We start from the raw sequence: 24,753 nt of genomic DNA, 5'->3' as shown, positions 1-24,753 counted from the left end.
TAACTATATCAGTCCTCCTACCAAGTCACTTTTTAATGAATGAAGTGTACAGGTAAAAGCATTGAGTGAGGGAAGTGTCATTTACTTGAAACCTTAGAAATTTAGTTGTTTACTATTTTATTCAATAGTTAGAGTATGCTTCACCCTGATTCATCAATGCTCAAACTAAGCAATACATTGGTAAAGAACAGATTTTCTTTAAAAGATGCATTTTATTGCCCAGCCAATGTGGCTGAGCTGGTTGAGCATTGTCCCATGCACCAAGACCTTGCTGGTTTGATTCTGGGGTCAGGGCACATGTCTGGCCTTCATCCCCAGCAGGAGGCATTAAGGAGGCAGCCGATCCATGAATTCTCTCTCTTCATTAATGTTTCTATCTCCCTCTCCCTTCCTCTCTCTCAAATCGATAAACAGTTTTTTAAAAAGATGCATTTTATTTCTTCCTTTAATGCCTGTTTTCAAACAGCTTCAGAGGCACATGCTCCCCAAATATATGAAAGTGCAGCACAATTCTTTAAATTTAAAAGAAATGTATATCACTGTATTAATTATAGCATGTAAACCTGTGAGGAGCATACTTAAAGCTAATTCCTGTTAACGACACTATTTCAGACCTAAGGCAGCTGTCGTGGAAGCTTCCCGTTGCTTGGTGTTTCTAATGCTGTGTCGATTTGGCCATCTGAAGCCTCTCATCCCTGTCTTGTCATTTGCTTTTGAGGTAAGACATTTGCTTTCTGTGCCTATAGCAGGATTATACATCTACTGCTTATTTCATTCATTTATTCAACAATGTTTTTGTCTATTTTGTGACTAGTACTTGTGGGAAATTTTTACCTGTTCATCTACTTACCAAAACTTATTGTGTCACTTTGAGCTGGTTAATAGTGTTAAGCCTCAGTTTCTGGTCTCTAATTTGGGATTGACATGGCTAATCTCACACAATTGTTGGACAAGTTACATTGCATGATGTTTATAAAGAAATTGGGCCACATACTTGGTTCTCAACAAATAGTAGAAGTTAATTACTAAAAGTTCTTGGCAAAGACTTTGCCACTTGAGATTTTTCTTTTTAGGACGAAAATGAAAATTGTTGCATATTTTGTCAATTACCTATAATTCTACAGAATTATGATTACATAATACAGGCTAAGTAGCAGGTGAAAATAAGCTATTTGGGGTTATTTATTTGAGGCCCCTCTTTAAAAAATTAATGTCCATTTCCTGTGATTCTTCTAAAAGTAAATACCTTCTATGAGCAACAAAATACTTGGTAAACAAATTAAAGCAATATTAGAATATATTGCTGCTATTTTTTGTTTTATAAAATGAGGATACTAGTTTTATAGTCTCCTCATTATAAATTATCGCATTAAATTTCCTATAATTTATTGGCCCTGTGGGATTTTTCTACAATGAATGTGCACCCTAGAAAATATTAATCCATGATAGTTTTCTATTTATCATGTTTTTTATTAAGATGGTTAAAAATTAAGAGACATAAATACATTTTTATTCTTGCCCATCCATCCCTTATCCCTTAGGCCCTTTTTTAAAAGTCCTCATGTGGACATCCACCAAGTGCTTTACTAAATACTTTAGGTTCAAAAAGATTTCCATCATCAAGCACTTTTCCCCCCATTTTAATATTATGTGTATTGTGAGGAACACACATTTTATATATTGCTGATTAATTTATACTAACATTATCAAAACAGGTGTTTTTAGCAGAATTTTACATTAAAATTGAGTTTTTAAAGAAGCATTTTAAATAGACTTTTTAGTTTAGTTTACTTTGTCTTGTCTTTTTTTGCTTGCTTTACTTTTCTTGTTTGAAAGCAGGAAGTGATTCCTTGCCAAGAGTAGATTAACCAGAAGAGCAAACATGTTGAATTTAGTTCACCATTGCAAACTTTGAATTTTGAGTGAGTTGGAAAATGGATCCAATCTCTATTAATTATATTGTTTGGGTAAAAATAGAAAGTCAGGAATGTTAGCAGTCTAGTTTTCTGCATGGCCCATTTCTGTCCACTGAACCAGCTTCCATCCTGTTGACTCACATCCCCTCCATTTCTCATGGCTGTCCTTTCCCCTGCCTTAGCTGTGGGTGTAATCGACCAGTGGCAGCCTGGTGAATTACGAGCAGGGGCTTAAGGTAAACATCATTTACTCCTAAGAAATTATTTCCACATCACCTAGTTTTTCTGCTTGGCATTCAAAAAAGAGAGGCCCTGCCCCTTTTTCTAATCACCTGTCCTGCATTTGAAATAACAAAGAGCCTCCTCCAGCCCGTGTGCCACGCGCTGTGCTATGATTTATGGCCTGAGCATCCGACACTCTCCGTGCACTAACAAGATGGCCTGCTGCGTTTGAAATATATCCCCCGAATGAAAGCAAACATGGCTTTGTGATATAAAGCCTTGTCAGCACTCGAGGAATTAAACACATACAAGATCTAAGTTTTTAGTTTTTCCTTTTTTGAGTTGCCTTTACGAATAGCTCAAATGGGTTACGATCCACGGGACAGTGTTTCATATATTTGAGGAGGACTCTAAGGGGAATCCTGACCCTGAGAAAAAGGTGCAGGGATATTTGGCAGAACGTCAACGTGGTTTCCACTAGTACATGACAGGGACTCATTATGGGCTTGCTGTTGCCTGTAAGCTGGTTTCACTACCATCAACTACGAGGCCAGGATGCCTGGTTCCAGATGCTCTCGCCAATTGACCGTAAAATTGCTATGCATTTCTGGCCAAGCTTTGAGATTTTAAAAGCTCCCCTCCCCCTTTCCTCAACACCCTAACCCCCAATTCCCTCTAAAAAGCTGCTCATTATTCTTCCTTTGCCCCCTGATCTCAGCAAAAGAAATACTTCTGGAATCAATTAGAAATGTCTGCCCTTGATGAGGTTTGCACGTGAGTTTGGAGTTGTGAGGCTTTGATAGTGGCAGCCAACAGCTGCAGTTTCAGGTGGTAAAATCTACCAAGGAATTTTCCAAGGTTTATTTACCACCATAAAAAATTTAAAAATAGGCAAGACAACAAGGGAAACTGTCTTATATGCCTTTGAAAGTGAGGTCAGATTTGGATTATGTATTTGTTTTATTCACAGCGAGCAAATTGGAGACCTCTGTTTGGGGGAGTCTTTTCGTTGCTTTAATAGATTGTGTCAAATGGTTATAAATACTGGAAATAGGGGTCTCCTTTCCGAAGGTTAATGGTAAAAGAGAATCTGTTATTTCTTCTGTCATATTAACTGCTTGACAAGTAAAGATAGTCCAGGTTAATGGAACCTGTCTTCTGAAAAATAATGTGCATACTGTGTAATACACTGGCCTACTTTCTTTCTCTCTATCTATGTGTATGTTTAACATATTAAATAAAAACTTACAATAGTTTTTCTTTTTAAATCTAGGTATTTGGTAACTTTTATTAATGCTTATTTAATATGATGCTATAAACCTTTTTTATGTTTATGTGTCCAATTAACATCATTAGCAATTGTAGCATGAAAATGACATAATTTTCCTAAAGCCAAATTGAAAATTATAGTAAAAAGCCAGGTATCCAAATTATCACTTGGCACTTTCAACCACATGGCCTTTCCTTTCCTCGAATATATGATATGCTTCTTAGAAGTCTGCTTTTGTTTCTACTGCTGGCTAAAAAATAGAGACAATTTCAAGCATACATTTTTATCACTAAAACTTTCATTCATAACTTCAAGAAATCCTATCAAACCCCCCACCCCAGAGAATCATGATTAACAGAATTTTAGTTTTTAGAGCTACCTCTTCTTTTATAATTAAACTAGAGGCCCAATGCACAAAAATTTGTGCAAGAGTAGGCCTTCCTTCCCCTGGCTGCTGGCACTGGCTTCCCTCCAGCAACTAGGACCCGGGCTACTTTCCTCTGGCCACCAGCAGGCACCCGGAACCTGGGCTCTTACCTCCAGCCCCCGCTTCATCTGGAAGAACATCCGGAATGACGCCCAGAAGGACATCTGGTCTAACTAGCATATTACCCTTTTATTATTATAGATGAACTTTTAAGCACCTGCTCCTCCCCCCCTCCCCCCAAAGTATTACAGCTTTTACTTTTATAATAGTGGAGAGGTATTTTGTGTTTGGAAGTATCTCTGTATTTCAAAGTGACAGAGGTAAGTTTAAATTTGCATTTTTATGTGCATTCTTTGTACATGTGTAGACATTTGCCCATTAATCACTCTGGTTTCTAGATTGAGGTCTATTAATTAGTGAACTGCATGAGTAAATAACCATTAGTAAGTGTACATAAAATATAGTACAATTTTATTATATTCATGGAATAACTTTAAGTAGGCTGAAAAATTCTGTTACTTAGAATACCTAATGTTCCCAGGCATGCCATAATGTGAAAAAGGTTAAAAAGTCATATTTTATCTAATGATTTCATACTATTAACAAAAAATAACAAGACTTAACAACTTTTTTAAAAATATATATATTTTATTGATTTTTTACAGAGAGGAAGGGAGAGAGATAGAGAGTTAGAAACATCAATGAGAGAGAATCACCGATCAGCTGCCTCCTGCACATCTCCCACTCGGGATGTGCCCGCAACCCAGGTACATGCCCTTGACCGGAATCGAACCTGGGACCTCCCAGTCCACAGGCCGACGCTCTATCCACTGAGCCAAACCGGTTTCGGCAAGACTTAACAACTTTTAATAACCACCTTTCAAAAATCATGCATTTATCCTTCATAAGCTCTGCATGTCACTGGTGAACCAAGCTTCCTTTAGAGTAAATCAAACAAACAAAAGCTATGTGTAACCTTTAACAACATTCTGGAAGTTACTTTGCTGTGATCAAATTGTTACAGAAAGAAAAAGCTAGCTAATTTGTTCATTTCTTTTCTCTGAGGTGAAACATGGCAGGTGCCAGCTTTTCCCAGGCAAATGTTCAGATAGAAGAGCAAAATCGGCTGTTTGGTATTGAACCCATTGACAGTTGAAACCTTCTCTCCAGGGAGGAAGTGGAGATCTACTCTCTGACTCTCAAATATTAGGCGTCCTGTTAGGTCTGAAGGGAGACTGTCAGCTCACTAATCACCATTTGGACATGTAATCTCAGAGAAAAGCATGCACCTGCTGGAAAGTTGCTGCCTGACACACTCACTTGCCACTCCTAAGTTTGCTGTTTAATGGGTGTCATCCTCTCTGCATGCCTATATAGTAGGTCCAGGGGAATTGGCTGCTACAGATTAAAAGCTAATAGAAAATTTTCCACACAGCTTATGGTGTCATTTATACTATTTCTACCAAGGGTTTCAATCTCATTTACAGCACAAGAAGGTAATACCTCTCTTAAATTTTGTTTGTTTATGACAGTGTCTGACACTGGCTTGGCCTAGCTTTATACAAGTATTTAAATTACTTGTGACGAGATGGAGAAAAAATTGGATTCAGATTCCAGACATATGCTGTTATGAATTAACAATGTGAGGAAAGTCACTTAGTTCTCAGTTTCACCATCTGTAAGGTCAAGGGAATGAAGTAGATTTCTAAAGTTACTTCAGTGTTTAAGATTTCATACTGATTATGTGATTTAAAAATAAAACAATACCACACAGATTAAATAATTGCTATTGATTTATATTCATATAATTAATTCACTAATAAGAATGAGATTCCAAGAAATCTTTAAGAAATGAAGAGTTGAACCTATGAGATGTTTTAGTTCATGACACATGAGGTCATAAAAGATAGGACTAATACAATTATGATCCTCACGGTGCCCTGTGAGAATTTGACTGCACCTTCGTATAATCACCACCGTGCTCTTTCCAACCTACAATGTCACTCCAAACAAATGAATTATCAAAGTAGATTTTTTAAAAAAAATTGCTTGCTATAAATCCATCTTCCAGACAAGGTTTCTTACTGGTAAGGATGGAGCTCAGAGGGATTCCCGGCCAGTGGAAACGGAGTCAGGGCATTGGAGTGGAGCCGGGAACAAACCTGTGATCAGGAGCACTGGGCATTGGATCCTGAAGCCAGTCTCTTTGAAGTAAATGACAGCAAGCCTTTATGAAGGCTCCCTGAGCGTCCGTGTGCCGAAAGCCAGTGATAGCTCAGCAGAGAATGTTATCAATACTCAGCAAGATTAAATTATTGTCAGTGGGCCTAGCATAAAAGTAACCAGAGGCATAGAATTCTTTCCCTTTACTCTCACTAAGTGTTCTTATAAATCACTGAGGCGTCACTCATACAAAGAAATCTCAGTGTAAGATGTATTTAGTGGCTTACAGTAAACATGTGGATGTGTTTAATCAAAATGCATTAGGCAGATAATTTAGAGAAACTGTAAAGGTTGCTCTTCTGTTTTTGTTATTGATGCTGTGTACAAATCACAATGCAAAAAAATTATTTTTCTCAGTGTGCTAAATACTCTTAGGGATTGTGAAAGGCTATGAATAGTTTTGTATGAGATTTCCACTTATTTTAAATTCAGCCCTATGACAGCTAAAATGGTGGGCTTATTTCAACCTGCAGTGGTAGTAGTCATTCAGGCTTATTTCATTATTTCAGAGGAAAATATTCAGGTGAAAAGGAGGAGATACTTTATTCATATTAACTCCAGTAATAATGCCCCTAGAAATGTAGATTCTATACTAGTATTATAAGGGAGCAAATAGAAAGCAATCTAGGTAAAGCTATAGCAAAATAGCATATCTTGGAAAATACCTGTTTTCAAAAAAACTGTATGATATACTTAGTTTTACTTAGGAGTTTGAGATTATTTTTACTCTCTTCATGCAGCCTTCTGGGCAGTTTCATCCATTATTTAGTGTACTTGTACTTAGTTCTGGCCAGCATCATTTTAAGCATGTATTTGACCTTAGGAGTAATAATATAAATATGTGTTGATGAGATTTTCTCATGAGAGAGGGTTCAGGTGAGTGAATTCAGGTATTCTTTGGATGGAGTTGGGTCATTGGAATGTGGGCCTTTGGAGAAAAATTAGACTTTGAAATGCTCAACTGTTCTCTTTGGATTTCATACAAGTCACAAGGGATTTTAAAGGGTGAGGCAGAAGTAGATTTACAGTTCTGAGTACATGAAACACAGAATTTAATTCTTCTGTTGTTATTTATTAATTATTGTATTGTTTTCCATACAAACAACTGTAAACCTAGTTTGACCCACCCTTTGTTTACTCCCACTTCTGATAAAATATATATGTAAAACATTGTTATATATTATATAATAGAATACAGATTATGTAATCACTAGAGGCCTGGTGCACGAAATTTGTGCACTGGGGGTGGGGGTTCCCTCAGCCCAGCCTGCCCCTCTCACAGTCCGGGAGCCCTCAGTGGATGCCCTACTGATGGCCACAGTCTGGCAGCAGAGGCTCGGAGCAGGCATCCCGTGTGTGTGTGTGTGTGTGTGTGTGTGTGTGTGTCTGCTCGGGGCCTGCCCCCAGCCACACCATGTAGGCTTGGAGCAGGAGCCCCTCTGTGTTGATCTCTCAGGCTCCTGGCCTCCACTGCATGTTATACTCTCCCTTGAGCTATGGCCATGATGGGAGCGCTGCTTGCAAGCCAGGCTTTCCTGCTCCAGGATCGCCATGGCGACGGGGGAGCAGGCCCAGCTGGAGGCTGACCACAGGCCGGGCTTTCCTGCTTCCAGGTCTCCATGGCAACCGGGGAGCAGGCCCAGCATGGAACTGCCTGCAGGCCAGGCTTTCCTGCTCCTGGAGCAGGCCCAGCTGGGGGCTGCCCGCAGGCCAGGCTTTCCTGCTCCTGGATCAGGCCCAGCTTGGGGCTGCCCTCAGGCCGGGCTTTCCTGCTCCCTGATCAGGCGCAGCTGGGGGCTGCCTACAGGCCGCACTTTTCTACTTACCGATGGCCGGATCACCACAGCGACCCAGGGCCCAGTGTAACTTTCCTGCTCTCCAATAGTCATAGGGGGCGGGGCTTAACAGTGCGGGGCTTAGGCAGCATGGGGATCCCGGCTGGGGCTGGGGCTTATGCCCCACTGCCCAGGGCTGCACATGGGGCCCGGGTGGCAGCTCGCGCTGTCCCACCCTGCCTGTAGTATAGGATAGAGGCCTGGTGCATGGGTGGGGGCCAGCTGCTTTGCCCTGAAGGGTGTCCTGGATCAGGTGAGGGTCCCGCTTTGGTGCCTGGCCAGCCTGGATGATGGTCTGATGGCTGTTTTTAGGCTGCCTGCACACCCTTTAGGGTGGGGGTCCCCACTGGGGTGCCTGCCTAGTCTGGATGAGGGGCTAAGGGCCGTTTTCAGGCTGGCGGGTGACAGAAGCTCCGAACCTCTCCTTTTTTTCTTTTTTTCTTTTTCTGGGATTAATTTACTTTCTATGGCTGTCACTGGAGCTGAGTGCCAGCTTTAGTTCTGAGGCTGGCTCCAGCTTGAGGCCTCGGCTGCTGAAAGCAGATATCTGGGCTTTGTTTAGCTTCTATAGTTGAAACTCTTTTGCCATCACTGCTGCTCTAAGCTCTGAGCCCGCTGCCAGCTGAAAGCAGCTATGTAGAGCTTGTTTAGCTTCTATAATTGCAACATTGTTGCATCTGGAGCTCAGAGCTGGGCTGCCACAGGCCGGGAAGCTTGGCTTCCTCCACCACTGGAGCAAGCAAGCCTCCTGTTCGCTTCGGCTGCCTGGCTGCCGGCTGCCATCTTGGTTGGCAGTTAATTTGCATATCCTGCTGATTAGCCAATGGGAAGCGTTCGGGGGTATGGTCAATTTGCATGTTTCTCTTTTATTAGATAGGATACTAATTATCCTATTTAATAAAGCTGGAATATGCAAATTGACCATCACTTCATGACAAAGATGGTGGCGCCCACGGCCAATAAGGATGGAATATTCAAATTGATGCAACAAAGATCACGGCTGGGCCGGGATGCTTGTATCATCACCATGGTGATGACACAGGTGTTCTGCCCCGCCCCAGCCGCTCCAGGCCTCTGGGCAGCACGCTAAGGCAGAAAGCGGTTCCGAGCTGGAGCAAAGGTGGTGCTGGCAGCCAGGAGAAGGAAGGCCTATTCTTGCACGAACCTTTGTGCATCAGACCTCTAGTCTACACTAATAACAGACAAACATGCAAATTGACCATACCTTTGCTATGCCTTAAGCCCCGCCCACTAGCCAATCAGAGCGACTATATGCAAATTAATCCAACCAAGATGGCGGCCGGCAGCCACGGAGCTGGAGCAAGCAGGAGGCTTAATTTCCCCAATGATGGAGGAAGCCAAGCTGCCGTGTCTGCTCTGAGCTCCACTTAGAGCAACACAGCTTCAATTATAGAAGGTAAATAAACCCCAGATACCTGCTTTCAGCCGACTGTGGCCACGGAGCTGGAGCGAGCAGGAGGCTTCCCTCCCGCCCACCCTGGCCAGCTCTGAACTCTACTCAAAGCAACAAAGTTTCAATTATAGAAGGTAAATAAATCCCAGAATAAAGAAAAAAAGGAGAGGCTGGGAGCTTCTGTCGCTGGAGGGGCTTGGCCAGCCTGAAAACGGCCCTCAGTCCCTCACCCAGGCTGGCCAGGCACCCCAGTGGGGACCCTCACACTGAAAGGGGTGTGACCAGCTGCAAACAGCCATCAGCCCCTCACCTAGGCTGGCCAGGCACCCCAATAGGATCCCCACCCTGATCTAGGACACCCTTCAGGGCAAACCAGCTGGCCCCCACTGGTGCACCAGTCCTCTATCCCATATGATAAAAGGGTAATATGGAAATTGACCCTAACAGCAGAACGACTTGGAATGACTGGTCACTATGACACACACTGACCACCAGGGGGCAGATGCTCAATGCAGGAGCTGTCCCCTGGTGGTCAGTGTGCTCCCACAGGGGGAGCTCTGCTCAGCCACAAGCCAGGCTGATGGCTGCCAGCACAGCAGTGGTGGTGGGAGCCTCTCCTGCCTCCTCAGCAGTGCTAAGGATGTCTGACTGCAGCTTAGGTCTGCTCCCTGCTGGTAAGTGGACATCCCCCGAGGGCTGCTGGGCTGCCAGGGGGATGTCTGACTGCCAGCTTGGGCCTGATCCCCCAGGGAGTGGGCCTAAACCAGCAGGTGGACATCCTCCGAGGGGTCCCAGACTGCAAGAGGGCATAGGCCGGGCTGAGGGACCCCCTTGAGTGCACAAATTTTTGTGCACCGGGCCTCTAGTTATGTTATAAAACATTATAGGAACATTATGAATGTCAAAGATATTCTGGAATAGCAAATGTGACAAAGACTAGGAGTTAACCACAGGAAAATATCTTTGAGAGTAAGAACTATGAATGAAATTTATTTTGTAAGAATACAGGCAAAAGAAGTTATAAGGTGTTACTTTTGACATAAGGATAGATCTAATATACCAGTAATAGTCTCCCTTTTGTATCAAGATGGGAGGATAACAGACTTTGTTTTACTTCAGTGCCTGCCAGTGAGCAGGGTCTATACCAGGGGTGGGCAAACTTTTTGACTTGAGGGCCACAATGGGTTCTTAAACTGGACCGGAGGGCCAGAACAAAAGCATGGATGGAGTGTTTGTGTGAACTAATATAAATTCAAAGTAAACATCATTACATAAAAGGGTACGGTCTTTTTTTTTTTTTAGTTTTATTCATTTCAGATGTGCCGGATCCGGTCCGCAGGCCGTAGTTTGCCCACGGCTGGTCTATACTGAAAACTCAGGGTTTGTAAGCTAAATTCAACCCCTAGTTGTACTTTGCTTGACCTGCACAGAGCTATTTGTTTTTCATTTAAAATTTGATGTTTACCAACATGTTTAAATCAGGAGACTTTAAGAACCTGGATTAATGTTTTTTCTTGAATTATTAAACAATATGGCCACCCTGAGCCTACAGTCCCTCAAGACATCAATGAGGGAGGCAACAGTTTTGAGTCCATGAATGGTCATCTCGGCAGGGTTTTTACTTTTCCAGGTAATAGGCATCAAGCAGAAGAGGCAAACAGATAAGATAGCATGTGAGTCCCTGTAACTTTGTGCCATGGAATAAAAACTCTATTCCCTATTACAGGTTAAAGGAAGATGCTTAAACTTTGAGATGAAAATAACTGTTGTTCTCAGCTTTCATCATTTGAGCTATTTTAGAATGGGGAAAACCCTATTTATCCTTTTCCACCTTATAGATGTGCCCTACATCTAAAAGGTTAAGTGTCTTGTCCAGAGTTACGTGGTTAATGAGGAGCCAGGGCATGGATCGTGATCTTTTAGTATTTGTATTTATATGTGGTTATGTGTACATAAAATTTGTCAGGAAGTAGACATACAAACATACATACATACATACATGGTAACACTGGAGTCCTCTGGGGAGAAGAATTGCATGGCAGGAGGACAAATGTGGCAGAGAACTTTTCACAGAATCTTTTCAAGTTGATTCATATGAATGTACTACCTATGTTTTTTAAATAACCTACACTGACACTTCAAAGAGTAATTTTCCCATGAATGCATAAGAAATAAATATACATAAAAGCATGTCAATTTAAATATAGAAAATAGTTACTTGAAAATGCACTTTTAATTTAAACAATTGAATCTAATTTTTAAAAAAATACTAAGGTGCAGTTCAATTCAGACAACTTTGTTTTTTTGCTTATAATCAACATTAAAATAACTATTTTTCCAAAGCCATATGTTGCATATGCTCAACTCATTTTTCATATTTTAACCCTTACATAATTTTTTTAAAAAATTAGCAACTTGGCTAAAGTCTAATTTTTGAATTTTTCCAAGTATAACTTTTTAAGTAGCTTCTGTTTTACGTTTAGATCTGTGATTTTTTTAAAAAAAAATGCTGAGGCTTAAGTATAAGGAAGGGTTACAATGAAATATTCCTCCTATTATTTAGGAGTTTTGTAGGAAAGAGTACTTAAAGTAAATTATTCCCATAACTGTCAAATAAAAACTGCCTGATGAAGGAAGATTAACAAATGTCATGTTTTACCATTGAGTCCTAAGCCCAGAACACTTGAAACACTTTGTAATGTTTAAATGTTGGAAATAGGTGTTATGAGGAAATGAATATACAAACCCCGAGTTATTTACTAACGAAAGTACTGAGATCTAGACCAAATAATGCCTTACCTCTTTCCCAATGGAATTTGAGTGATTACATCTGTCATGGCAAAAGTGGTTTGGTTTATCTTAATGTAGAGTCCATGTAATGCTTATATTACATTGTTTACATTGCTGATTGAAAGCTAATATATAGTATATGCAGTTTGAGATGCCTGTTTCTAGTTTGAAAAATATGGTTTTTATATGGAAAAGAATTCTATCAGTGGGTTTTGAACTTCACCTGAATTTAACACACCTATTTTTTTTTTACTACATCTTCTAAGAAACAGTATTTTCTTTTCTATTAAAAACAAAATCTATTTAAAGGACCCTCTCTTTGGTTTATAAGAAAATGTTCAACTATATTGAGTAATAATTTTATTATAAAACATTGATGTTTCATTCACCTTTCTTGGATTTAATAGGCCAATCAATCATTCATATACTCAACAAATATTTGAAATTACCAACTTTGTGATGGAGATGTTAATAGTGGTTAGGAACAGGGACTCTGGACTCACAAATCTTGGGTTGGGTTCTAACTTTGATACTTACCAGCTGTGTGAATATTGGTAAGTTTGTAAGCTTTCTGAGGATAATAATATAGTTGTTACAAGAATTAAATGAAATATTGTATATAAAGTGCTTAGGATACTTTCTGCTACATCATAAATGTTTAACAATTGCTAGCTGTTTTTGAATGATGAAAATAACAACAAAATTACCAGTACTAAGTACTGGGACAGATACTGGGGGAGAATGGCAAATGAAATATTATCCCAGTCTTTAAGAACTGGGAGGAGATGAGAAAATCAGCTAGTAATTCCAATGGAGTTTGAGAAATGCTACATTAAAGTTAAGCACATTGAGAAAACATAGAAGAAAAACATAAATAATGCAGCATTGTGTGATAAGATTACCCGAAGTGACTATCTGTGTCTTAAGCATGAATGGGCATTTACCAACTGAAGGATTGTGAGAAAGTGCATTTCAAGCAAACCAAATAGTTCGGGCCAAGGCCAGTAGGTAAGAAAATGCCTGCCATGTTGGAAAATTGACAATAGTTCTTCATGGCTGTAGTGTTATTAAGAGTGGAAGAACATCAGGGATAATATTAGAAAAATGAATATCAGCAAGAGCAGAAAAAGATGTGTAGAGAGTACATGTCAGAAGTTTGGACTTTGTTCTCAGGACGTTACCGCTGATGCCACTGGAGTGTTTTTAAACATAGGAGCCATTTTATTAGATTCTCAATTTAGTGTAATCACTGAAGTGGTTTTGTAAGGCAGAAGTTGGTGGGGAACTGATCAGAGACAAACACGATAAGGATCTATTTTATTTATATTTTATTGATTGATTTTTGAGAGAGAGAGAGAGAGAGAGAGAGAGAGAGAGAGAGAGAGAGAGACTCAGATTTCTTGATCCACTTATTCATGCATTCATTGGTTGATTCTTGTATGTGCCCTGACCAGGGATTGAACCCATAACTTTTAAAATGTTTTTAGGACAGGTTACCAGAAGGATACTTTTTGTTCACTACTCTAGTGCAAAGTAATAAATGCTTCTCTCTCCTCCCCTTTTTCATGATTCATAATTATTTTTGAAGGCAAGAACTAACATCAAATACAAGTTTTGCAAGGATTTTGTGGTTCCTCTCATAGCCAAAGGAAAGTGGAAACTATGAAGCTCATGCCATTTTCAACCATATAGTACATAAAAATAAAACGGCAGTGAGGTAAAGCAAGGAGGGTAAGGAATTGTACATATGACTCAGAACTTCGTCACTTTTGTAATTTGTCCTTTGAATAAAATTTCTCCCTGGATGGTAATATGTCCTGAATGACTAAGATATCATAAATACCAAAAAATAAACCTGGACCTACTAAAGATTCTTTAATCTCTTTTGCTGACCCCTTTCATTCAAAAATTCTAAAGCAAAGATTTGGGTCTATCTGGTTTACATTTTATAAAACTTAAAAGTAAGCTGGAGTTAGAATAGTAAATCAGTTAAATATTTGATACAGTATATAGTTACTATAATTTGATACTTAATCCTTAAATTAAGTTGAAATACGGGTGAATGAACAAGTAGAGTCTTCAAGCTCTAATTGACAAAAAGGCACTTTTCTATTGGATGTATTAAGAGAAAGAGACTGATCTATCATAAAAGGTACATAGTTATTAATAAATAGAATTGATCATTTTACAGTGGAGAGTTGGGAGATACACTATCCCACTAATATATAATTTCAAGGAGTATCCTTAGAACTTACCCATTTCATTTACTCTGCACAGCACTTGTTATCACATGTTATTATCCCCACATTTCAGATAAGGAAATTGAGGCGCAGAGAGGTAATTAACTTTTCCAAGATCATTTGATTGTGGGTTACAATTTTGATGTCTGTCTGTACTTTTTCTACTGTACTCTACTCCCACAAAAAGAATGAAAACAATGAATGTTGATCAGAATATTAACACATGTGACAATTCCTTTCTAAATGCATACCTGAATAAAATCAGTGATTTTTTAGAAGTCTGATCAGGACAGCATGCCTAATCTTCTTGATTTCCTCAAAAAATACCCATTCTGAGCTATTTATTGATTAAACTGCCTAAGACATAAGGCCTGGTCTAATGGCAGAGGTAGGGGAGGATGGGGGGTGGGAAAGTTTACCAGTGAAGTCATTAACACTGGATTTTAAAGGTGATTGAGCTTTCTTCAGTAGAAATGGATCTGGAAGACATTTATGAATTCACTTTAATTTAATTTGGGAGCAACAACCTTGACCTTTCCTCTTTCACTGTTCCTTCTGGTTTCCACCCCAGCACACTCTTGCAAGTTTTATTCTTGCCTTACTAGTCACTTCTTTTCATCCACTGAAACCAACTCTTCTCCTGAACCTCAGGTCTTATAGTGCCTGGTGGGTTCCTTCTTCTTACTTTCACTCTGTCATCTCTCCTCAACCTGGGGCAATTAACCCAGTTTTATGGGTTTAAATGCTTTCTGTATTCTATTGACATAAAATTGTATGTCCCCCTTCCTGGCTTATCCACTGAATTTCAGACTTGTATATCTAATTGCCTACTCTGTATCTATATGTGGAAATGTAACTTTGGAAAGAACAGGAGTTGTCGAAGCTAAAGATATAAATTTGGGAGACATCTGTTAAATATCCATGGGAATTGATGAGTTTAGAGAGATAGGATAGGTTTCTTTCATTATTCAAACTACAAAAATGCAAACAAATGCCTGCTGGTGTGGCTCAGTGGTTGAGCATCCACTTCTGAACCAGGAGGTCACTGGTGGATTCCCAGGCAGGGCAAGTGCCTGGCTTTCAGTCTCAGTCCCCAGGTTGGGTCATACAGGAGGCAGCCAATCAATGATTATATCTCCCCCCCTTCTCTCTGAAATCAATAAAAATATATATTTAAAAATGGAAACATAAAACAGCTTCAGCACTAGCTCATAGTACTTTATTTGAGGTTATGTAAATCTAATTAATGATTATTTGATTAATGATATAATGATTATTTCTTATTGAAACAGTTTCTGTTTGAGAAACACCAGGTAGCATTTACTTTTCAAAAACTGTGCTCTTACCAATTTATACATGAGCCAGATCACTTGGTATCATTACCAATTCTTGATTCTTTACCAAGTAGCTGGGATTCAACCTCCTACTATCAAACATTGGTCCGTATTAAAGTCTGTATATAATAAAAGCCTAATATGCAAATTGTCCCCTCAACTGGGAGCTTGACCAGGAGTTTGACCAGGGGGGCGGGGCTGGCAGCAGGTGGCTGGGGGAAGGGAGGCCCCCCCAGCCGGCAACCGCTAGGGACCCTACCTGTGCACGAATTTCGTGCACGGGGCCTCTAGTAACATATAAATGCTTAAGGGCAATGTGATTAGGTAAAGGTGATTCATTCTGTGCACTACATTTTTAATGAAAGGTTCAATATAGGTGCTCATGAAATCTACTCACTTTTGAAATAAGACTTCCATTCATCCTCTTATTTGTTCATTCACTTACACACTCAACAATACATTTATTTTAAAGTTGATTTAATTGTTAGGATGGTTATAGTGCTAGGTTTTCTGGTTCCCGAGTGGGACCGCAGTGAAGGAAGAGGAGACCTATGGAGCTTTGTGCGTGTGGAAGAGTTTTGAAAGCACATCTCCATCAAATGTTGACCTTCAAATTAAATAACCGAAGAAGGTCAGAGCTTTACAGCTACCAAATCTGAAAACAGAGACGGAGTGACAAGACATCGTGTGTAACAGTAATCGAAATGATTCAAATGCAATGTACTCTCATCTGCAGTTAAGTTTGCATGACTTGTAAATGTGTATCATACGAATGTGTGAAAATATACCTTTTTCTTTTGGAGTAATAAAAATGTTTTGGAACTTGATAGAGGTGTTGCTTGCACAACATTGGACTGAATGCTTCTAAATTGTACCCTTTAAAATAATGTCAGGTTATGTGAATTTTACCTCAAAAAATGTAAAATAGAGTTTTACACAGAGAAAATACTAAATCAACATATTAAAATGTCTATAGATGGCTAAAAAATAAAACTTTATTCATTCACATACATGAAAGTATTTATAAAGTACTTAGAAAACAGTCCTCTCCACCTGAGATAAAGTTTTTATGACATATTCCCTCCAGCCAGCCCAAGTCACTGCCTAATTACAACCCCAGATCCTCCATTGTGTCTGTTTTGCCGCCCTGAATGCTTTCTTCAGTTAATTGCTGGAGCTGAGAATCCATAGGAGAGTAGCTTCCTCTTGCTGTTCAAAACTGGGAAGGTGGAGCCCAGGTGCCTTAATTTATCTGTCCGTGGGCAAAAGGGCCAGCAGTCTGGTAAATGTAAGAAACAGCTGGCAGGACTCAGCCAGTCGCCGCTCTCAGAGACAGGTGGACAAAGACTGCTAAAGACATTTTGTCCCTGAGTACCACGGCTGCTGCTGTGGCGGCATTTTGTGTATGTTTTGCTAGCAGGCTGTAAGATTGTGTAGGGTGAGCAGGTGGGTTGCAGTTGGCCCTCCCATTTCCCCTGGCAGAATTATAAAGAGCTCTTCTCTGGGGAGTTGCTGCGTATCTTTCAGGTAAGGGTGGATTTATCCACCTTCCCACATGCCCCGTTCTCCAAAAATCCTTTGTTCAACCTGCAAGATCTCTGACAAGACAGAGATGAGCCTCTGGGGTGGAGGTCATCAAATGTCCCTGTCGGCTGTGCTAAACTATAGGGCACACCCTTATTTTATGGGTAATCCCTCCTCTTATTTCCTCTTTCCCCTTCTTAGACTTTTTTTCCTCCTGCATTGATTGATAATATAAATTATATAATTATAAAATGTGCTTTGTAATTGAAATGTGATTTTTGGCCTAAGGGCTTTCCTCTTGTGTACTTCTAGCATTTTTATTTGGTACTATTTATGGGCTTTGAATGAAAGAAAGTTTCAGAAGAGCAAGTATGCTTGACTCAAACTTTAGAAAGCTGTGGTTGCCGTTAAGTGTCTCCGTCAAAGCCCTTGCTCCTTATCTCACAGATTCAGAGATGTGACATCTCGCTGCCTTGATTAAAGGACCCAGTTATTTCTTCCAAGGAAACTTGATGGCATGAAGCATTGTGATATACACGGTTACATATGTTTGGGTGCCCCAGGGAGGGCACTGGAATGTTTGACAATCTTGCACATGTTTTTAGATGCTGAAGTTCATGAACTTTAAAGGACCAGGTGTCAAAATGGTTTTGTTTGTATGGTTTGGGAAAATTACAATCCAAATGTAAATAATATCCGGGTCATCATAATTTGCTGAAATATGTGTAGGGCCTGATAAGAAATTACTTAATAAATGTATTTTTAATCATGTAAAGGCTACACAAAGTAAGTCTTACCAGATAGGTCTAAATTGGAAATCACATGAAGTTTAGATTCTCTTTTGCTTTCTCAGTGTGTGTCAAAACACACCAAGTATTCTGATGACAAATTCTTGAATGAGTATAACAGCCCAGATCCTAGAATCTAAAGAATGTGGCTAATATATTCAATGGCACTTATTTAAATTTAAATTTCCCCAAATTCATGAACTCAGAACACATAACTTCACAAAATATTTTTTATTCAACACCAATCCTTAAACATGAATCAGTAAGATTAGTTTTGGGATTCAAGATGAAGAATAACAAGTGGGTATGCTGAAAGTCAATGGTGTATATTTTTTTCCATATTGAGTCAACCAATTTTATAGGAAAGAACAGTGCCCGCCAAATTTAAAGAAAACAAATAAACCTTAAAATAGTATGGTTGCTTTGATTCAGTTGGCACTGAGATTTCCTAAATAAAGGAAAGAACTGGGTGGACATATATTTGTGGTGAGAGCATAGGTTTGTTTTTTTCCTGCCTTAGTGGATGTGATGGATTCCTTTTGCTTTCATAATTTGTGAATTAAATGTGGTAGAAGTGATGAGCCGAAGAATTTTTTGATGTGTATGTATGTGTGTTTGTGTGCATAGAGGTTACTTTTTATATGAATGCAAGGATTTAAATAATAGAGAGTACAGGAGTAGTTGATTTAGCCTGGCTTAGCACTTAGCTTTAGGATTAATGTATATTTTTACAGGGCCCCAGTTTCCTCCTGTATTTTGGAGTAAATTTTCTGTTTATTATGATGTATTTTCTCATAATAGGGATGTATTAAGAAGCTAAACTAATTTCTCTATGAATTAGTTTTGTGTGTGTGTGTGTGTGTGTGTGTGTGTGTGTGTGTAGAATTTTTAATATGAATGGGTTTAATATGAATATTTAAAGTAACATGAAGACTACTGTTAGGTTTTGGTGAGAAATCTTAATATTAATTGTGGCTACTGAAACCATAACTGAAGACGGGTAATATATAGAATGTAGACTGCTACTATATTATCTAATTATTGATATGAAAGCTTAAATATATTTACACATGATGCAATAAATCTTAACAGTTACTGGTATGCAGAGAACATTTGAAAGGTAGTTCTGGCCAGACACAAGTCATTTGGCAATGGCCTTGCCTAGTATATATTTTCAGGGCCTGTCTGCACAAAGATGCTGGCATGTTGACCATGATTTCTATTCCAGGGGATGGATTTCTATCCAAGTAAGCGAGTGACTAAATATTTTCCGGTGGAATCTAGGCACCATAAAAATTACTGAAGCTGAATAAAAACTTGTCCACCTTCCTAAAAACGTAATTATGATAGCTTTGCGTACCACTATGACAGAAAAATTATTTCCACTTAGATCACCAAATGATGGAATGGGTAGAACCTAATTAGAAAAAAAAAATAACAGGAGTATCCTGCTAATATTCTTTTATCAGCACTAATGAATATCTTACCAAATTTTCATGAATTCCCAGAAAGCTTCCTGATCATTAACAATAACTGAATGTATGTATTCTACATCCAGCTCTATCAAAGAAAAGAAATCCAATCTGGACCCACAGAAAACCCAGGCCATCATCACTTCATCTGATTTATTCTACACAAAACCAGTTAAGAAACTGAACACTTTACCTTCGTTTATTTGTGTTACTCTAAGCAATTAGAGATGAATATGCCTTCCCAAGCGATACAAATGCGAGTCTCCCTTTGTGGCAGGTTGTTTAAATTTACAACATAAAGCTAGCCTTTCCATCTCCAGTAAAATCCAAACAGACATTTAATTTTGGTGCATGACATTTCTGACTCAAATGGAGCCAGAAAAGACTCTCGGACAGCTCTTATTGTTCATGAGTTCGAACAAATTGGGGATCTGTGAATTTATAGCCAGGTTTTGCTCTACTATTGTTTAAAATAGCACACATGGAAAACACGCCATGGGTGTGTTGTAATTCAGCTTTAATGATGTAACACTTGGTCTCAGTCAATTGTTGGAGGGCTGTAAGTGACATTGGTTTTGTGCTTCAGACGTTGCATGTAACCTAGCAATTACAGTCAGGCTTTCAATAATGGCTGTTGGCGGGATATCCGCAAGTGAAGTCATAGCAATTTTGAAAGAGAATGCTAATAAAAATACACCTGCTTGTAGTGGAAAGTGAGCCTTTAATATCTCTGCTTTGAAGTTGGGTGAAGCCTTGGGTATTAACTAACAGATATTATGATGTAGGAATAATCCACTGCCCCAGGGGAGAGCGAGGTTGAAGTTACAACAGATTGTTATTTTCTAATCACCTACTTTTCAGTCACTCTGATATCACAAAAGGAGAATGGAATGAGGTGATAGTTTTTTCCTCAAAGACATTACTATTGGAAAGCAAATAATTGTAATTGTAAATATCCAAGCTAGCACATACATATTTCTTACATTAATCACAAGGACATAAATAACACTTTTTGAAAAGTGTTTTATTGTTGTCAGAAGCTTGAGAAGAATTTGAAATTGCACATTACCGCATATCTTTTCAAGATGATCTGTGGAGTTTCAAATCTGCTTTGTGAGTCCCTCTTTCCTGGTTGCCTCTTTTCCTTGGACACTTTTTAAGTCATTTAGTAATAGTTCTTTTTATATGCAAAGGAAAAAATAAAGGTGCTTGTGAAACTTTCTTTTATTTCATCTGGAGCGTTACTGTTGTTGGGAATCCTCTTTGTGCTGTGGGAGATAAATTCCTCCCACTGATGGCTTCCTTCACACTTCTCTGGGCTTACTTGTATTCTATAGTAACTTTTATTGGGCATTTAACAACTTGAGTTTATAGGAAATGTTGATATATTGACAGCACTGGAGAAAAGATATTCTAGGAATAAATGCTATTGAAATTTGGAAATTGTGCAAATAAAAATGACTATCAAATACCAAACTACAGTTATTTTAACCACTTTCCACAGATATTTATTACAATTGTCTTTTTAGCTATAAATGGTTATGTCTAGATTAGCATAAAATCATTTGCATAATCAGTATTTTCTAAGCACTTTAAATAGTGATGGTTTTCTGTAGTCATTTTCTCTACAAGTGAATGTTTGAACTCATGGAAGTAACTCTTTTTTTTCTTCCTTTTTTTTTTTTTTAATTCAGTAGTGTGTCTCTATAGAGAGTATCAAGTAACCCAAAGGGTATATACATTAGCAGTTGTCAGGTCCATATTTAACATCAACATACTAGGCACACTGAAACTTACTACCAAGTTCAAAGGAAATATATGGACTTTAAATTGCTTGTTAATGTGGTAAAGAATCAGCATCAAGGTGTTTGTTTTGTTGAAAGGAAATCACATTTTATTTCTCATTTATGAAATTGACTTTGATGTTTCTTTAAGCCACAGGGATTTTTTTCCCCAGATTCATTTACTGTATCAGTTAAGTGCAATTTCATTTAGAGAATATTGTGCAAGAAGTCTTTGGCAGTGGTGGTAGGGGGGGAGGGGGTTGATGAGTAGAGTTTTTTCTTTATAGAATTTCAGTGTGCAATTTTCATTTAACTTTGAAAGTGAATTGTTGTTGAGTCTTGACACCTGCTGGGATGAGTATCCATTTCAGGCTACAAAGTGGTGCTCTGAAATAAATATCAGTAAGCTTGTTAAATGTTGTCAGATGTATCATCACATTAGTAGAAAATATTATGGTAAGATAGAGTTGAATTTAATTTGCAGGTTGTATGTTTGGGCTATAAGCTTTCCCTTATAATGTTCATGAAGGTTTTCTACAGCAGAGATATTTCAAGGTTAAAAAAAAGGGGGTGGGGGTTACTGATCCATTTAACTTTCACATTCCCAGAATGCATTATGCAATTTATACCATAATTTGAGATATTTTCCTCTGTACTATCTGCCAGAGAATTGGGATATAAAAATATAGACTTTTAAATATCATTATGTATTCAAAAAAAGTGAAATGTAATTTTACTTTGGTAATAAATGTAAGTCATTTTGGTAAATAATTTTTATTTTGAATAATAGTTATTTATTAAGCTGCTAGTAGTACTAGGTACTTTCATGGGATGGGATCCTGGATTTGTTTACTTTATCTCATTTCAGATTAAATATTGAAATTATACAAGAAAGGTCTTCTTTTAAATTTTGACTTGTCCAAGGTCATACAGCTAATAAATGAGAAAATCAGAACACAAGGTTAGGTTGGACCAGAAGCTGTAGCTGAGCTCATTAAGTGAAAAGGCAAAATGTGGTCAAATATCGGAAAGAGGATATAATGAGGAAATATATTAGGATAGAGGAAATTGTATGTGAAGTACATTGAAAATGTGATCTTTTTTATTTTGATTTAGTGAAAGTTCCTGATGAAACAGATCTTATTCTCAGTGGTACTTTTAACAGTTGAGATCAATTCAGTTCCTTATATATTGTTAAATTCCTACAATTCAAGCCAGAATCAGACATGGAGTAGCATGCCAGTAAGAGAGGGTATCCTGATAGGAAGATATGAGGGTCCAATAAAGGTGTACATCAATTAGTATCATACTACCTACTGCAATGGATAAACTCTAAAGTACCAGTGCCTTACAAATATAGAAGTTTATTTTTCTGCTCACAAAAAACCAATGTTAGTGTTCTTGTTTGGTGTGTAGCTCTTACGTGGTCCTTTAGGAACCCAGGCTCCTTATATTTTATGTTTTTACCCTCCCCTGCATTCTGAAAAAAAAGTAGAAGGAGAGTAAAAGATTATCCATTGAAAAGTTTTTGGGCCCTGACCAGTGTAGCTCAGTTGGTTGGGAGTCATCCTATGCACCAAAAGGTTGCCAGTTCAATTCCTGGTCAGGGCACCTGCCCAGGTAGTGTGCTCGATCCTCCATAGGGGGCATGCAGGAGGCAGTTGATTGTTGTTTTGCTCTCACGTTGATGTTTCTCTAAACTCTCTTTCTCCCTTCCTCTACCTCTAAACATCAATTTTTAAAAAGGTCTTACAAAAAAAAAAAGAAAAAGAAAAAGAGAGAAAAGTTTTCAGGCCCTGGTGAAAGCAGCACATATAATCTCTGCTCTCATTGCCTTGGCAGGATTAGTCACATGGCCATTCTTAATTAAAATGAGGCTGGGAAATAAAATCTAGCCCAGCAGAAGAGAAAATATGTTTTAGTAAACAGTCTAGCCTATAAGTTGCAAAAGCACACCCTCTCCTGAATTAGGGTTTTCTATCCCTTTCCCTGGGCTTAAGCACCTGGACACACACACACACACACACACACACACACACACTCACATTCACATTCACAAACACAATTTTAGTAGCACCTACTTCCGTATTTTAAGCATATACTGTGCACTAGTCACTGTATTAACTCTTTAGATACATTTCCTCAAATTGTCCCCACAACATTTTTATCAGATATGTTACTCCTGTTGTAGTTATGATGTCTGCATAACAAATTATCCGGAATATTAGTGGCTTAAGTAATAACAATCCAAATTCAAGAAAGGATTAACTGGGCAGTTCTGACTGTCTCTCTTGCTCTTTAGTCACAATCTTCCTGTAAACTGTGAACTTTCAGGATTTACCAAAAACAATGGTCCTGGACAGTGTGGCTCAGTTGGTTGCAACATCACCCCATATACTGAAAATTTGCAGATTCAATCCCCAGTCAGGGTACTTGTGGGAGGCAACCAGTCAAGGTTCTTTCTCACATTGATGTCTCTCTCTCTCTCTCTCTCTCTCTTGCTCTCTCTTTCTCTCCCTCCCTCTCTCTTGCCCCTCACTCTCTCTCCCCTCCCCCTCTCTCTTAAATCAATAAGCATATCCTTGGGTGAAGATATAAAAACAACAATTGTTTACATTAAGATGATAATACCAAAATTCTATTATCTGGAAAGTTGTAAATTTTGCTGCCATTCACAAAATCTTTCCCATCTTGGTACAGGGACTATAGTTTTTTTTTAATATTGTCCAAGATAATACTTGGCAATCTGACCAGTTTAATTATTGAAGGTAGGATGCACCAAATGTCTGATTTATTTTTCCTCACCATGCCTTTTGCACATAGAAATATTTCCTCTCTGATTGCCCTACTTCCCAGCGGCCTAAAGGTGCAACCCACAACAAATTGATGGTATTTGTTTGTCTCAAGTAGGCCATTTGTATTTTTGAAGTTGATATCCATGGGGGTGATCATATCCATGGGGGTGATCATAGGGTTTTGTCATTTCTCATGATAGAGAAGACAGTTTCGTTAAATGAAATCATTGTGACCACCCATAAAAGACATATATGATCAAGAACAAGAATGAATGTTTCGTATGATAAGTAGGTTCAGAAAAAATTAAAATAAAGCTAGAATGATCTTAAGAGAGTTATTGGTAACTTATCAGAAATGATAAGCCTTTACAGAATAGAATGTTGAGAAGCAGGATCAAATTAAAGAGGTCTGTGTGTTTTGTGTTTTGGAGAATCTGTATTCAGGAAGGAGGACCCTAAAGAAAAGAAGTAATGTCTACTTTTAATTAAGTAACATCTGCCTAGATACTACAGTCTAAAATAACACCTATTTTCCCCCACCCCTTCAGATCGAGGGGCTCATTTGTCAGTTTCTGAGTAATCAAATAGGTATAGCCAATTGTAAACTCAGTGAGGATTTTGCCATATAGATGCCTGGGCTCCATCTAGTGGCAGAAGGTAACTGCAGGTTTTTTTTTTTACCATTTCCCCAAACACTTTTTTTTTTTTCCAAATGCATT

The 24,753-nt window shown here is 38.6% G+C and overlaps 1 protein-coding gene across 1 annotated transcript in view; it reads left to right on the top strand.

Moving 5' to 3' along the window:
• The window catches only part of AGMO (alkylglycerol monooxygenase), a gene marked incomplete at both ends in the record, with an annotated part of 282,802 nt that overhangs the window by 165,608 nt on the left and 92,441 nt on the right, over nucleotides 1-24,753 (top strand). Inside the window, one exon of the mRNA XM_081101921.1 lies at nucleotides 613-718. Within this exon, the coding sequence (XP_080958047.1) occupies nucleotides 613-718 (106 nt within the window). The remainder of the gene's footprint in view (nucleotides 1-612; nucleotides 719-24,753) is intronic.

This window comes from Myotis nattereri (assembly GCF_964212035.1).
Source record: "Myotis nattereri genome assembly, chromosome: 11".
Lineage (NCBI taxonomy): Eukaryota > Metazoa > Chordata > Mammalia > Chiroptera > Vespertilionidae > Myotis > Myotis nattereri.
This window is presented reverse-complemented; position numbering and strand designations above follow the sequence as displayed.